This window comes from Nilaparvata lugens, chromosome X, assembly GCF_014356525.2.
Source record: "Nilaparvata lugens isolate BPH chromosome X, ASM1435652v1, whole genome shotgun sequence".
Taxonomy (NCBI): Eukaryota; Metazoa; Arthropoda; class Insecta; order Hemiptera; family Delphacidae; genus Nilaparvata; species Nilaparvata lugens.
In genome coordinates this window covers 28372833-28390521 of record NC_052518.1, presented here as the reverse complement: position 1 = coordinate 28390521, position 17689 = coordinate 28372833, and the positions used below count along the sequence as shown (strand labels likewise).

Genomic DNA, 17689 nt, shown 5'->3' with positions numbered 1-17689 from the left:
AACAATATTGACTGTTGTTTGGCTTCAAAAGTGAATGAAAATTATGAGTGCTTTGTTGTTGCTAAAGATTGTGTGTTAAAAACTGAAGAGGCAATCAGGAAAACTTTCAATAAGTGGCCAAAGTTCTTACCAAATATCGAAAAAATGGTGGAATCCGGTTTGTATTACACAGGGTTTCAAGACGATGTGCAATGCATCAATTGCCGGGCAATATTTTGTGACTGGGAAGAGACTGATGACCCAATTTCAATTCATTGTACCGAGTCACTTCATTGTGAAATAGTTAAAATGTTGAAGACCAGTAAATATTTAAAAAAATGTAAATATTGTTTTTCATTTCAAATCTTAAAGATTCTCTCATTCAAAGATTCCACTTCAGTCTGAGTTTGGTCATCATACAGAATGAAGCAAAAAGATAAAATTGCACTATAGTGAGGTCCATGTTATAATGACAGTATTTGATCAACTTTGGTTTTGCTATCCTTGTCTATCATTCGACAAAGCCGGTGGTACTATCCTTTTCTAGGTCCACAACGATGCCAATTATGTTTTTGACAGTGTAGAAATATAATTAATTAATGCAGAGAATCGACATCGCTATTCTTCTATCTTCATCCACTGTCATTATAACGTGGACCTCATTATAGAACTACATAGACAGGTTAGAAGAAATTTTCCAACTCGCCATGTTGAAATTCATGACTTAGATGATTTGATGCAGGCAGATCTTGTTGACTTGCGGGAATATAGTAGAGAAAATGGAGGTTACAAATATATTGCAACAGCAATAAATTGTTTTTCAAAACTAGCTTTCGCAATACCATTGAAAACAAAGTCTGCATTAGATGTTAAACTAGCATTGGAATCAATTCTAAACAAACACAAATGTCGAAACCTCCAATCAGACGATGGTACGGAATTTTTCAATTCTATGGTGAAAAAGCTGTTGAATGAGCATGGCATCAATCACTACTCCACATTCACTAATAAGAAATCGAGTATAGTAGAGCGATTTAATAGGACGCTGAAAACAAACATGTGGAGAGAATTCACTTCAAATGGAAGCTATAATTGGACACGCATATTGAGGAGGGTCATGGCGAAATATAATTCATCGATTCATAGAACCATTGGAATGAGACCCATAGATGTTAATAAAAGTAATGAGAAAAAATTGGAAATCAGATATGCCAAGATGTAATCGTGTGTATCCGTAATCGCAAACAGCTTAAACCAGTTTATAAAGTTGGTGATCATGTACATATAAGCAAGTATAAAAACACATTCGCCAAGGGTTACATTCCGAATTGGTCAGAGGAAGTCTTCACGGTCTCAGAGGTTAAAAAAACTCAACCACCCACATACATCATTGAGGATTCAAAAGGTGAGAGAATAAAAGGTGGTTTTTATAAAGAGGAATTGTCTAAAACAACTTTGACGGATACTTTACTAGTTGAGAAAGTACTGCGTAGAGACGGGGATAGATTATTTGTTCGTTGGAAAGGCTATACAAAGGATTTTGACTCTTGGATTCATAAAAAAGATTTAGTATGATCAGTAAGCAGCATGGATGTAAGTTGGAGGTGAGTAATTTTGATGAGGTCATAGAAAAATGTAGAACGCACAAGTCGAACAAAGATTAAGAGAAAAGACACAGCGGTTTATTTCCAAATCATCTAAGATGCATTTTGGTTGGACTCAGTGGAAGCGGTGAAACAAATGCAATTTTCAACATGCTTTTTCACCCAAATGGAATCTGATTCAAAAATGTATGTGTGTTTTCTAAGTCTCTACATCAGAATAAATATAAATTCTTGGCCAAGACTCTTTCATCAATCCCAGGCATAAGCTACTCTTTCTATTCAAATAATGAATCAATTCCGAAACGTAGCGATCTGCCTAAAAATTCGGTTATGATTTTCGATGATGTTTCGATTGGGAATCAAATGAATTGTCAAGAATACTTAGCTATGCCCAGACACTTTAATATCGATGTGTTTTACATTTGTCAAAGTTATACTAAAATTCCGAAGCAATTCATCAGGGACTGTAGTAATTTTGTGATTGTTTTTCATTAAGACGAACTCAACCTGAAGTACATTTTCAGAGATAATATTTCACCAGATATCACATTTGAGTCATTCAAAAATTTGAGTCATTCAAAAAGAATAGAGTTGGTAAGAATTACTTTATTTCCATGCTGGTACCAGTGTAGTTTAGTTTCATTTTTCATCAAATGCATTGTAGAAAAACCAAACATCAGTTTCACTCGAATCATACAGGTGTTAGGACGTGAATATGCAGCCGGACAAGGTAAGAGACAAGGAAAAACAGCTAATTAAACTCAAGAAAATTATAAAACGTAAGCATCGCTCCATGGTTAAAAACACACATCAAGCAGAAACAGGACTTGGCTAAACGATTAAAACCCATCACAGAGCCGTTAGTCAATATTATGAGTATTAAAACAGAGCATGATAAGGAAAGGGGCGACATTGCCAAAGACTTCAAGTTAAAAAAATTGATAAATGTCACGCCTACAAAAAAACTCATAATTCTCAATGATGATATTTATGAGGCTAATAATGAACCATCCCTTGATATGTATGAAACTTCACCTGTTTCTCCACTTAGAGATGAGGATAATGCAACAAGAACAGAGCTGAATACAAGTAGTGATTCGAGCAATTCATACATCATGAATGCAAATGAAACTACACCATCTCGAATGAATAATACAATTGAGCAAATTACCACACCCAAAGGACGTTACATGGAGCCGATTTATTTAAAAAACTAGCAGGAACCCGTGCTTCGCAAGGATCTATGTTCAAACTTGATAATCTGAAGACTTGACGTAATGAAATTTTGAAGAATTGAAAATAGGCCTATAACCATCCTTGGTTAATTAAGAATCTAGCCTATATGCAAAATTTCAAGTTAATTAGTCCAGTAGTTCAGACGTGATGATGCGTCAAACATAATTTTCCTATCCCGTACGTGTATAAACCAACTCTTTATTTTATTATAGATATGGTTAACGACTGCAAGAGATAGGAGTGTGGAACAGAATAGTTGTGAAACTATGATAGCGCAACCTTATCATTATACCTCCATTTAGAGAAGCTTTTGATTGAGCCGAATGAAATCTTCTATCTTCTATATATATATATAAATAAATGAATGTCTGTTTGTGTGTTTGTTCCCTATGACTTGAAAAATACTTGACATAACGTCATGAACCTTTGGGAATATGTTGTGTGAATATTGGGGATATTTTCTGACCAAAAATTTTAATAGGGTGGCTAATAATGACTATTCATTAATCCATTTTACAGACCTATGTCTTCGAAATTGTCGGCCTAGCGGCTACTGAAGAATGGAAAGATGATCATGATTCAATATGTGTGAATATTGGGGATAGTTTCTGACCAAAAAGTTAATAGGGTGGCTAATAATGATTATTCATTTTACAGACCTATGTTTTCGAAATTGTCGGCCTAGCGGCTACTGAAGAACGGAAAAATGATCATGATTTAAGATCATATTGAGATAATATGATTTAGCATCTAAAGTTACCAGCTGTAATAAAAACGTCACCCTATGATAAATTGTGTAGGCTACTGGTATTACAACGGTAGTTTGGAGTTGAAGTGCAGTTGATAGGTTGATAGGTAAGCTGTAGATAATGGTTCCTTAGAAGACCTACACAAATAATTATCACTCCCTTATCATTGAGTAACTGGAAAATGTTGGAAAAAATTATTCACCTCATGAAAGAGAGTTGTTCATATTGCATTCATTATTGGCAGAATAATTTACATTTTTTTAAAAATTAAGTGTAGCTTATATTCATCCTAAAATGGAAGATGGAAAGAATATGTAATTCTGTGTGATTCATCGTACATCGCATATTTCCTGGACCATCTATTGACAATCAACAACTATGAAAACATTGAATTCATCTTTGAAACACTGATTTATCCTATTTTTTTTTTAATTCAACACTTTACTGTTAGATATTACTACCAATTGATTGAGAAGAATATGTTTTGAATGCTGCATGACTGAGTATATAGGAATTCCGTATTCAGATGTAAATGAAAATATTGATTGTCAGATAAATTTCATAATTCACCAAATAAAGTAAATTGTGACATGAGATACATTGACTTTTAGGCGGTACGAAGTTTGCCAGGTAAGCTAGTTGTAAATTAAGCTTTATTATTAATAGTCAACGCTGAAAAAAGATGGGCTCAATCACCAGGAATACTATAAATTCTATGAAGGACCAGTAAGCCATTAATTTTGAGTAGTTCAATCACTTCGATTATGGACACTGGATACATTATGGACAATCAATACATAATATGAAATTTATTAGTTACAAAATAAAAAACTTTGATTGAAGTGACCCCAACTACTACAATATGAATAGCCATTTAGATCAAATATAAGAAATTACTCACATCTCTCATCAACTCGTACTTTTTGTTCACAAAATATTAACACAAAAATATAAGTTATATTGAATGAACTCACGGCTAGTAGTACTCAAGTTTGTCTTTTTCTGGCCGTGCTACAAATAAATGTAGGTTTATGTTTATATTTATCTTGTTGTCTATTAAGAAATTCTTCAATGTTTTTTTTTGTTTGCAATAAAAATTGAATTTGAAAAAAGAATTATCAACAAACTCCTAACCAAAGAAAATCTCTGTGCTCTGTTCTAATCGGAATGTATGAGACTCCATATATTATACAGCTGATAGAAGGCACAAAACGAACTGGCCAAGCATACAACAATGGAACAATGCTGTAGTAATAGGATCACTCCGTCTATTCTACTACGTGGTCGCTGGTAAATATGAAGCTAGTCAATTCACAAAAGCAATTAGAGAAGTTAGTGAACAACACAGCATTCAAAGATAAAATTATTTATTCGGAAAATCTTTGTCTGGTAGAGTCTCAGAAGCAGAGGGTTATTCTTTCCAAGCCAATCTAGGTTTCACTGTGTTGAAACTGTCCAAACACCTGATGTATGAATTTTTTTTGATGTAATGCGGAAATACTATGGGATGGAAAAACTGAGATTGCTGTATATAGACACTGATTCATTCTTTTTTGAAATAAAAACTTATGATTTGTATAAAGATTTTGGGGGATCATTTCTGAACAGACATCTAGACTTGTCCGACTATCCCAAGGATCATGAGTTGTATTCCCTTAGAAACATGAAAGTTGTAGGAAAATTTTCAGATGAAACCACTTCTATGCCTGTACGCGAATTCGTTTCATTGAGACCAAAACTTTATTCCTATAAAATATATGCTAAAGAAGGTGATATTGAGAAAAAAGCAAAAGGCGTCTCACAAGTAGTTGAAAAGAATATCTAATTCAATGATTATTATACAGTTCTGAAAAACGATGAGAGTACAATGAGTAGGCAGGATAGGATTGAAAGTGAGAAATCGAGATATAGAACAATGACAACTTTCAGATCTTCCAATCATGTCATTAACACAGTTAAACTGAATAAGCTTTCATTATGCAACAAGGATGACAAGAGAATCATTCTCCATGATGGCATTACCACACTACCTTATGGCCACTATCTAGCAGACAGAGTTAAGAAAAAGATTTTCTCATGTGATGCTTAAATCAAGTCTTAACCGGAGTTTTGTCATTTCATGAAAAGCCAATGATATTATGATATGATAGGATGTATAGCAAGAGTATGAAAATATTTCTGTGAAACTTAAGTAAGACCTATTGGCATGGCCAACACATATCAATGTAATCATCATATTTTCAAAATGTAATCACTGAAATAAGAATAAATTCTGTATTGTTAGAATTAAGTATAAGTTTTGTAGTGGCTATTGGTGTGGCTAACACATCACAATATAATCATTGTATATAAAAATCAATCTCAATGAATAAGAGTATTTTCCATAAAATATGTAAAAATAAAATGATTTTATTTTTGGAGTTCATATTATTCCATCATTACCCATTCCTTGTCTCAATTATATTGAAAATTCTAGAAAACATCATGCAACATACAACAATGTATGTTAGATGATGCTTGAGGATGAATGTCTAAAATTTTAGAAATTTTTTTTCATTTTGTTGCAATATTTTTTCAAGTGAAAGTCGAAAAAAATTTTAGTGTTCAAGCATGAATCAGTATAATGTGACAGTAGAGGATAACAGTGAAGATGTGATTCGTGCTAAATGCAGATGCTGTTATCATGATCATGGTGTGTATAACAACACCAAATTAATGTTAACTTCCTGTTTCATTCTAATATGCTGGGTTATTTATTCTATTGTCATCTCTGGTGATTTCGTGTCATGAGAAAAAAATATATGGTAAGTTTGCAATAAATTCATCTGTGTCAAATGAAGTAAACAAACAAATACTCAATTCAAGTGAAACAATCAATGATGATGTTGAGTCCAATATCTTTTCCAGTATTATATTATGCTCGACTCCACGCAATAGCATTCATAAATGCTTGTTTAACCTCAATCATAGACTTCAAAATTCCAAAAGATTTTAAATTTCAACTTGAAAATTGGTTCGATTCTTTAATGCTCACTAATGATAAGATATGCGGTTTCAAGAGAAAATATGAAATGCGGTCATACTGTGCTAATGACACAACAATTGATGAAGTGAATATTGCAATAAAAAAATCATTTCAAATCTGTAAAAACTATGCTAGTTTAAGATGATGTGGCCTTGTGATCTAAGGAAGTTGGCAGGGCTGAACTGCCCGGTTCAAATCAATCCTAAAATGCTCCGTAGTTAATTCAAAGTCTGAGTATATTATTTTATAAATTTCCTCAATTTTATGTGATTAACGAGTGTGAAGTGTCAAGGTGTTTATTATTAGCAGTGAGTTTTTATTATTTACCTGGATGCTGGATGCTGGAATTAGGGTGTCTTGGTGGCTGTTTCAATAGGTTAGTTTTTGGCTGTTCAATGAAATGACTGTTAATGCTATTATGCAGCTGTCTGTTTTCGTCGAAAAACAGTAATCACTTTGCGATTAGATAAGACTATTCGTATTTCTCCTTGTGATTATGTACCGTTCTTTTTTGTTGTGTTCGAGCTATCAGCTGTTGAATGATTTCTGTTAGCCGGCGTATCATAGCAACAAGGTACTGTGAGCCAATCTAAACATTTGATTGTGATTCGAAGTGCAGGCGGGAACTGTAAACTTTTCAAATCTTGTTTATCGAGTTAATGAGGAAATCCTGTTCCCTTATTTTGGTCGTGCATTTGTATAGTTGTCAGATAAAATAGAATCATAATATAAAACTATTACAAATTACAATTCCATATACCAATCCATTTCATTATTTCATTTTCCTTCCTCTTCTTCAGAAGCCTCCTTTGTATCCCTGCCTTGGCAGCTCTCTTGGAACTTTTAAAAACCTTCCTTTCTTTCCTGTCTAAAAATTCAATTCGATTAGAAAAAGGTAAAAATGACAAGGACAAGAAGCGGATGCGAGAAGGCAATTGGCACGGCCCAGCAACATATAAGTTACATAATATTAAAAATGACTTGATCAATAAAGAAGTGGCTGAAATCGCGGTTACTTTGCATGGTATCCTCTCAGTTATAAGTAATGAGTTTTCTAACGATGCAATAATTGACCTGGTTCCCGAAATCACCTCTCTTCTAAGCAGATATGATGCAGCCATCAAAGTAAATGATGATTTGCAGGTATGCATTCATAATATGGCTGAGGAAAACCGATCGTTGCTAAATGCCTTGAAAGCGGAAAAAATAAACGGAAATTAGATTTTGAGAACTCATTGCACTGCGAAGAGGTGGCAGACAGCAAAATTGAATCATTAAAAATAGAAATTGAAAAAACTAAAACTAAGTGAAATTTCTCTGAGAAAGGAAATAGAGGATAAGAATGAAATGGTTTCACTTTTAAGAGCCAGCAATATTAATTTAAGTTTAGGTCAATCTCATAATAATGATTTAAAATGGTATTTAGTGATGATAAATATTCCGACACAATTCTAGAAAACTTGGGCAGCTAAAATGAAAATATAAGTCCTCTCTTGGAGCCCGAAAATGGCGATCATATAAATGACAAGATTCAAGTAAATATGTCAACTCAAACAAAATCCAAGATAACATGTCCAGACTGCGCTAAACTCCTTAAAGAACTGAATGGGAAGCACCTTGAATTGTTAGAAGCAAGGCACCATCGTTGGGACAAGGTTGAGATGGCAGAGAAATTAAATAATGCATCCGCAAAAAACAAAAACTGTCCTGACGAGAAACGACCGGAAACGGAAATCAACAAGACTAATAAGCTGAGCACTACATGGAGCAAGTCTTCAATTTCTTCCTGTTCGGGAGCTCCGGATTCATCGAACGCTAGACTTGCGACACGCAAATTGACTACGAAGAAATGGACTGGCAAAAACAAGGCAACTGATAGGATAAAAATATTTGCAGACAGTCATGGTAGACTCCTGGTGAACTTGGTATCCGACGCAACAGGTGGAACAGTGCATGGTGTCATAAAACCAGGGGCCACTTTCGACAAGGCTACATCAAGCTGCATAGAAGGAAGTGGTTCTCTGACGGAGAAGGACATGGATGTTCTCATGAGTGGATATGAAATGGCGACTCTGGCACAACATGTGCCAGAATTCGCCACCTAACCTAACTAAAAAATTCAACCTAACCTAACCTCAAGGTCAAAGGTCAAGGTCCAATTCAAGGTCAAGGTCAGGGTCGAGGTCAAATTATCAAAAACTTCATTAAAAAAAAAACTTAGAAAAAAACTTGGAAAAAAAAAATAATAATGAAAAATCAAAAATAGATAAAATTAAAAAAAAAATTAATAATGAAAAATCAAAAATGAATCAGAAGGCCTCCCACTCACTCTGGAGTGTATATATAGTGTTCACAACAGTGGAGGGACCATCAGTGTTCAGTCAAGAGCCATACAAGACACATCTGTTCAACTTTCTAGAACCCAGTGTTTCAGCAAGACTTTGTGAAAAAGTATCCTAGGACACACGATCTTCAATAAAATAGAATATGTTCAATGAAAATTACTTATTTGAGAAGAAGTGATCATTCTATAGAATATACAAGGAGCTTGAATATCCAAACAGTAATGAGATATCCTACTGATTTCCATTCCTCAAATCCTCTTTACCCAAATTTAGTAATGTGAGAAGAAGTGATCATTCTATAGAATATACAAGGAGCTTGAATATCCAAACAGTGATGAGATATCCTACTGATTTCCATTCCTCAAATCCTCTTTACCAAATTTAGTAATGTGAGAAGAAGTGATCATTCTATAGAATATACAAGGAGCTTGAATATCCAAACAGTGATGAGATATCCTACTGATTTCATTCCTCAAATCCTCTTACCCAAATTTAGTAATGTGAGAAGAAGTTATCATTCTATAGAATATACAAGAGCTTGAATATCCAAACAGTAATGAGATATCCTACTGATTTCCATTCCTCAAATCCTCTTTACCAAATTTAGTAATGTGAGAAGAAGTGATCATTCTATAGAATATACAAGGAGCTTGAATATCCAAACAGTGATGAGATATCCAACTGATTTCCATTCCTCAAATCCTCTTTACCCACATTTAGTAATGTGAGAAGAAGTGATCATTCTATAGATATACAAGGAGCTTGAATATCCAAACAGTAATGAGATATCCTACTGATTCCATTCCTCAAATCCTCTTTACCCAAATTAGTAATGTGAGAAGAAGTGATCATTCTATAGATATACAAGGAGCTTGAATATCCAAACAGTGATGAGATATCCTACTGATTTCCATTCCTCAAATCCTCTTTACCCAAATTTAGTAATGTGAGAAGAAGTGATCATTCTATAGAATATACAAGGAGCTTGAATATCCAAACAGTGATGAGATATCCTACTGATTTCCATTCCTCAAATCCTCTTTACCCAAATTTAGTAATGTGAGAAGAAGTGATCATTCTATAGAATATACAAGGAGCTTGAATATCCAAACAGTGATGAGATATCCTACTGATTTCCATTCCTCAAATCCTCTTTACCCACATTTAGTAATGTGAGAAGAAGTGATCATTCTATAGAATATACAAGGAGCTTGAATATCCAAACAGTAATGAGATATCCTACTGATTTCCATTCCTCAAATCCTCTTTACCCAAATTTAGTAATGTGAGAAGAAGTGATCATTCTATAGAATATACAAGGAGCTTGAATATCCAAACAGTGATGAGATATCCTACTGATTTCCATTCCTCAAATCCTCTTTACCCACATTTAGTAATGTGAGAAGAAGTGATCATTCTATAGAATATACAAGGAGCTTGAATATCCAAACAGTGATGAGATATCCTACTGATTTCCATTCCTCAAATCCTCTTTACCCAAATTTAATAATGTGAGAAGAAGTGATCATTCTATAGAATATACAAGGAGCTTGAATATCCAAACAGTGATGAGATATCCTACTGATTTCCATTCCTCAAATCCTCTTTACCCAAATTTAGTAATGTGAGAAGAAGTGATCATTCTATAGAATATACAAGGAGCTTGAATATCCAAACAGTAATGAGATATCCTACTGATTTCCATTCCTCAAATCCTCTTTACCCAAATTTAGTAATGTGAGAAGAAGTGATCATTCTATAGAATATACAAGGAGCTTGAATATCCAAACAGTGATGAGATATCCTACTGATTTCCATTCCTCAAATCCTCTTTACCCACATTTAGTAATGTGAGAAGAAGTGATCATTCTATAGAATATACAAGGAGCTTGAATATCCAAACAGTAATGAGATATCCTGCTGATTTCCAGTGGCGAAGCTAAAGGGGAATCTAAGAGTCTGAGACTCCCCAAAATTAATTATGATTGATGTGGTTATATTATTTTCTATTGGTACGCATATATTTCATTGCAAACTTGGATAAGAGCTGGCCAGACCGCCTTCCAAACTGTTTTGTGGCTCTCTGTCTGGCCGACAGCCGATGAGCCGACTGGCTATCTATTCATTCAACATGATGAGTCTCTTACTTATTAGACTCTCAATTCATTCATAATGGGCGTGGCGTATTGTATGGTTGCTATGACAACGTGACGTAGCACCATAGCTACGAAGTAGGACTTGGAGTCTAGGCTCTCAGCAGCTCTCGTATCGATGTCTAGATCTCGATGTATCCAACGGTCGACATCGAAGGAATCAACTTCAAACATTGATGCTTTTCAAAATTTGAAGATTTCAATATTTCAAATAAATCAGTTGGTTTGTGGCTCGTGTCTTTTTCTTAACCTACAACTCGGTTTTGGCGGTTTGCTTTGGTTTACTCAACAATAATGAAACCAAATCCTTTTTCAATTCCGGAATTTTATCTTTAATTTGTTGAACCTTTAGCATAATTGCTTATTTCTTGATAATTATACAATGGATGAGTGTAATGATCTGTCGAATTATACAGCTCTGAAAGAAGTAAGCTGTAAGCTTTAGTGTTCCTAGACTCCCCTTTTAGTTATAGGTAGCTTCGCCACTGCTGATTTCCATTCCTCAAATCCTCTTTACCCACATTTAGTAATGTGAGAAGAAGTGATCATTCTATAGAATATACAAGGAGCTTGAATATCCAAACAGTAATGAGATATCCTGCTGATTTCCATTCCTCAAATCCTCTTTACCCACATTTAGTAATGTGAGAAGAAGTGACCATTCTATAGAATATACAAGGAACTTGAATATCCAAAAAGTAATGACATATCCTGCTGATTTCCATTCCTCAAATCCTCTTTACCCACATTTAGTAATGTGAGAAGAAGTGATCATTCTATAGGATATACAAGGAGCTTGAATATCCAAACAGTAATGAGATATCCTGCTGATTTCCATTCCTCAAATCCTCTTTACCCACATTCAGTAATGTGAGAAGAAGTGATCATTCTATAGAATATACAAGGAACTTGAATATCCAAACAGTAATGAGATATCCTGCTGATTTCCATTCCTCAAATCCTCTATACCCACATTTAGTAATGTGAGAAGAAGTTATCATTCTATAGAATATACAAGGAGCTTGAATATCCAAACAGTAATGAGATATCCTCTGGGTAGCATGTATGCTTTCAAGAGTCTCAGATATGAATTCTAGAGTGTGATTAAATCATTGTACCACAAGGGATATATTTTCCCAGTTATATTTCCCAGAACAGCATCCAATAGTATTCAGTCAGTCACTGTTCATATACGTAAGAAATCACCTTGCTATGCTTTCAAGGAAGGCTGTTTCAACAACCCCCACTCCACCTCCCCCTGTCACATGACTAATGGCCACGCCCACCAGCATTCTGGAAGTATTCTGAACCTATTCTACCTCCTGATACTTTTTCAGCTTCTAGTCCACTCTATGTTCTAGACTGCACACATCAGGTTGATAGTATTAAGAGTGGCGTCGTTGATGTTAAATTGGAATTTGAAATGACAATAATGTAAGCGCAAATAGGTACATGTGCTTAATGTTTGATAATTCATGACTGCATGATGCAGTACACACCACTTTCACCACTTGTGAAGCCAATGTAGAACAATATATCCATTGTACTAGAGTAGATGTTTTTGAAAAAAATAAACAAGTAATATGGAAATATGCTTTCTCATTTTTTTACCACTATAGTCCAAAACCTTTATTTAAATAATGACTCTGTCAGGCAAGCACGCAAAACATTTGGATTGAATAAAGAATGGGGTGTGTGGCTGGTTGCCTACACGCCTCCTGAATTTCACCTATGCAGTACCATGCATTGAAAATATCAACTCTCTTGTCAACCAGAATTATTTAAGCTTTTTGCTAAAAATGTGCAAAAAGAAGTGATTTGCATGTGGATTCGAACCCATGACTGGTGAGAATGTTGACTAGCAAGGGCAGAGTCCTTATCCAACATGGCAAATCACTTCTCACAAACTCAGATGAAAAAAAAATCCTACTTCACCTTTCAAGTACTTTTGCTGTGAGATGGATGAATAGTATGTTGTAAGATATTTTGCATGAGTAGAATAGGGCGCAGAATAGGCCTACTGGGGAGACTGCGCTATATAAGTGAAAAACTATCCTTGGCTCATACGTCCTGGAAACATTTCCTAATGTGGATTGGAAATTGGGCTTTCTGTTTTCAAAAATCAACTTATAGAAATTTGATATACAATATAATTTTTCTCATGCTCTAAAATCATGTCATAGCTTCCACATCTGTTTTCATGGTATAGTTTGTGTCCCAGCTCCTGCATCTGTTTTCACGGTTCAGGAAATGTCCTAGAAACCGTCCATGTTTTCACAAAATAGTTTGTGTCACAGCTTCCACATCTATTTTCGTGGCATGGTTTGTGTCCCAGCTTCCGCATGGGTTTTAGTGGTTCAGGAAATGTCAAAGGAACCGCATTTCAACACTACTTACATAAACCTCTGTCACCAGTAAAATTTTTTAACAATTTAATCAAAAAACAGTCAAATTGAGCATCAGTAAAGTGACAAATAAAGACAAAAGTTAAATTTAGTAATAAAATACTAAATTTTGGTGCAATTGAAGAAAAAATAATATTCAATAAAACCAATTTACGCGGGAAAAAAATGAAGAAAGTCTATGCAAAATCTAAAACATTAGTGTCTAAAAAATGTCTTGAAATGATGGGAAAAGAGCAACGAGAAATGTATGATAGTCTAAAGGGTTAGTTGGCCACTAGAATATTTCCTCCTCAATGTCAATCATACATATCCACACCTCAATTTCATTCCTGAGTTTTCTGCTCCCGCTCATATTTTCTATGGACTTAGTCCTCAGTCGGGATTAAATTTATCAGTCTCTGAGAGACGTAAATAAATTGTCTTCTACTTACATTCAAGTCCATTCTATCTTGCTGGAATATGTCTATAGTAGGACGTAAGTTCAAGTTGGAACCGATTACACGCCTATTAAATTTATGTTTATTGTTTTTTATGTAAAATATCAGGTTTTTTATGTAGAGCTGTCGAACGGTCAACACTTTAAAATCATTGAATAGATCACATGTGGGATAACGTCTGGGTTTGCCTAGCATAGTTTCAATTATATATTTTTGAATTATGAATAGCTTTTTGAAATGTGTATTCAAGCCCATATACCATATTGTATAAGCGATTGTGCATATGAGAAGTAAATTAGTTTTGTAATTTCCAAGTTATTCAGTTGTCTAATTTAATAAAATGTATATATTAGGTATTTCAGTTTTAAGTACATATTATTTATATCAGGGTCCCACCTGAGATGAGGATCTATCAGAATCCCTAGATATTTTACTTGCTCCTTTTTATTGATCTCTGGAAAAGGACAAAAGTCTGCAAGACTCTGATTATTACAGTCAACTCTGTGTATTTTAATGCTCCCCAATGCCTGAGGTTGTGTTGCGGCAGTAGGTGAAAAAGTCATAAAGACGCTTTTGTCAGTATAAAGTTATCAGGTGTTCATTAAGCCATGATTTTGGTACTTTCAGACCACTCTCTGCCACTTGTTTCACCTCTTCCCAAGAATGGCCAGTAAAAGTTAAAGCGGTATCATCAGCAAATGATATAATATTGCAATGATAAATATCCATTTTGAGCAGGTCATTTATATAGATCTGAAATAGAATCGGAGAAAGAACTGTTCCCTGTGGCAAATCATATTCTGTGAGTTTTCTATTACTAGAAACGTTATTAAGAGTTAGCAGTTGATGACGATCTGACAGGTATCTGTTGAAAATGTGAGTGGTGAGCCTCTAATTCCTAGGTGTTCCATCTTTTCCAAGAATCTAGACTGCGATAAGGTATCAAAGGTTTTTGCCAAGTCTAGAAAAGTAGTTAAGGTTTTTTTCTATTGTTAAAATTATCTATCATTATCTCGAGTAACTGAGTTATAGCATCTTCTGTCGATTTTTCAGTTTTAAACCCATACTGATTTTTATTTATAATATTAAATTTGTCCAAGTAGCTTACAAGCCTTTTTCAATTTTTTTTCCATAATTCTAGCCAAATTAAGTTATCAAGCTTATTGGGCGATAGTTTGTAGGATTTGTTGGATCACCTGACTTATGAAGAGGCACTACTTTGGCTACTTTAAATTGTTTTGGAAAATGACCTATGCGAAAGCATTTATTTATTATAATTCTAAGAGGATTTAAGATGTTAGTAGCTACTCTTTTCAGGCATACTGGACTCAAATTATCAACTCCAGGAGAAGAATTACTTTTCAGAGACATTATTGTGTCCAATACTTCATTATTATCCATCTCAGTCAAATAAAAGGAACTATGGAGAGGGATTATCGAATCAATATGAATTCGTGCCCTAGGATTTTCATTTATTTTATCTGCATACAATTTACCTACATTCGGAAAATGATGGTTTAAAACTTCTGCATCTATGTTGGGTATTTTTTTAAACTTTTTTATCATTTAACAGGTCATAAACATTCCAATGTTATTTAGAATTTCCTCTAAATTGACACAATTTATTATTGTAGTAGTAGTCATATTTTGTTTTTCTTAAGAGGTTATTTAAAAGGTTTCGATAATTTGTGTATTGAGATTTAAGAATGGAGTTTAAAGGCTGTTTTTTCAGCGCTTGATTCATTGTATAGCGCTTTCTTATTGATTTAATGAGTCCGGTCGTTATCCAGGGCTTGAGTGGTTCAAGTCTATTTGCTACTGTTTTTATCTGAGTCGCCCTATCTATCTCTTTTATTAATGTATTGACAAATATATCAACCGAATCATCAACATTTGATTCAAGCTGTGAGTATGTCAGTCAAGTTATGATTCTTAAAATTCCTTATTAATTCAATGAAATTTATAGATTTTTTAAATGTACACTTGGATTTGTTTCTTTTCTATTCTCGTCAAGACAGATATGAATACATGTTAAATAGTGGTCGGTAATACTTGTTGTTATTATCGAACCGATAATGATTAAATCGATCTAATTATGATTAAAAGATGTTTTTGTAAAAAATATGATCAATGCATGAATTTTGATCCGTTTGACTCACGAGTGGGTTTGTTGATAAAAGATTTGAATCCATTCGATAAAAGAATATCGAAATACTCACTTACAGTGTTCATGTTTTGGTTTATATCAAGATTTATATCACCAGTAATTATTATGTTCTGGCAATTTGTATGAGTCAAAAAAGCAATACAATCCCTGAGACTATCTAGGAAAATCTGCAAGTCTGAAGAGGGAGATCGGTAAATAGCAACAATGTGGATTAAAAGTAAAGATATCATCCACCTCAATAAAGTTGTAGCTGTAGGACTCACTTGCTATTTCATCTTCAAAACTATTTATCAGATCATTCATCATAGTAATAATGGAAAGAGAAGTTTAAATAATAAAATGAATATATAATGCTTAAAATAGAACCAAGATACTCTCTTCTAGTGTAATATAAAAGAACATTTGGGATGACCAAGAGACTGAAAATTGAACAAATTTCAACATAATGACGAGATATAAATATGAGAGGATGAAGATTGATTACAAGGAAACGAATCACTGTAAAAGTAGATTTCAAAAACGTTGTCAGTGACAGCACTGCAAAATCGAATTTCAAAAAGGGATAATATAGTCATTAGTATTTTGTTAAAAGGCACTGCTATAGAACAAGAAAGTCACAATTTTTCAAGATCACTCAACGAAGAAATTTTCACACATGGTTTGCATGAGGAATCATGAAAATCCTCTCTTTGTCAACCCATAGATACGTGTAGTTTTTACTCTTCTTTGCGTCCCTGGCAGCAGCGTATATCTTTCTCCTTCCTGGACTGATACTCTCATTGATGTAGACCGGAGCCGGGGGCTTCTGTTGGAAACCGAGGTCCTGAGTAGACAAGTTCCACTTAATCTTCATTTTTCCTATTACTGCAAATTTGTCCTCTCTTCTGACAAACCTCACAATAATTCCTGCGGGACGTTTCTCATCTTTCTGCTTCCCCAGTCGATGACACACATCAATCCTATTTCGTCGAGCGCGAAACACACCGTTCTAACCGTCTCATATACATCCTCGTTTGCAGCCTCAGGTACTCCATGAATTTCCAATGAGTTGGAGCGTGAGTACAGCTCTACATCCTCGAGCCTTACTTCGAGATCACGAACTTCTTGTTTGAGTTTAGCGTTTTCCCTTTTCAAATCCTCAATCAATCTGAGACAATCATTTAGTTTTATTGTCTGATTTGTAATAGTGCTTGTTTGGTCATCTATTTTAATGTTAACAAATAATTCAAATGATTTTTTGAAGTCCTTCTCCATCCGATCCCTATCCCGCTTGGCCTCGTCCAGCATAAAGATTATTTGCGATAGGGTAGGGTTGCCGTCTTCAGCTGCAGACACGGCTTTCATGCTCTGTCTCCTCAGCTTGGAGCATGGAGGACATCTCCATGCTCCTTGTTGCTATTATCGGAGCCTGACACACCGTACATACCAACTTATCACCCATACTTTAAAGTATGAATTGAGCTCTCAATTCAAAAACAACAGGAATAGAGGATTTTTAGGCCTATCAGTAGCTATAGAATGTGTGTTCTGGCGCACCTGTGCCAGAACCGGTAAGGAAGTCTGGCACACCAAAAAAAAAAAAAATAAAT

General features: G+C 34.5%; 1 protein-coding gene across 1 annotated transcript in view; it reads left to right on the top strand.

Moving 5' to 3' along the window:
- The first annotated feature begins 1550 nt into the window (after positions 1 to 1550).
- Positions 1551 to 17689, top strand: part of LOC120354536 — a 27622-nt gene continuing 11483 nt past the window's right edge. The window contains exons 1-2 of the mRNA XM_039441872.1: positions 1551 to 1572; positions 2080 to 2313. Of these exons, the coding sequence (XP_039297806.1) occupies positions 1551 to 1572; positions 2080 to 2313 (256 nt within the window). The remainder of the gene's footprint in view (positions 1573 to 2079; positions 2314 to 17689) is intronic.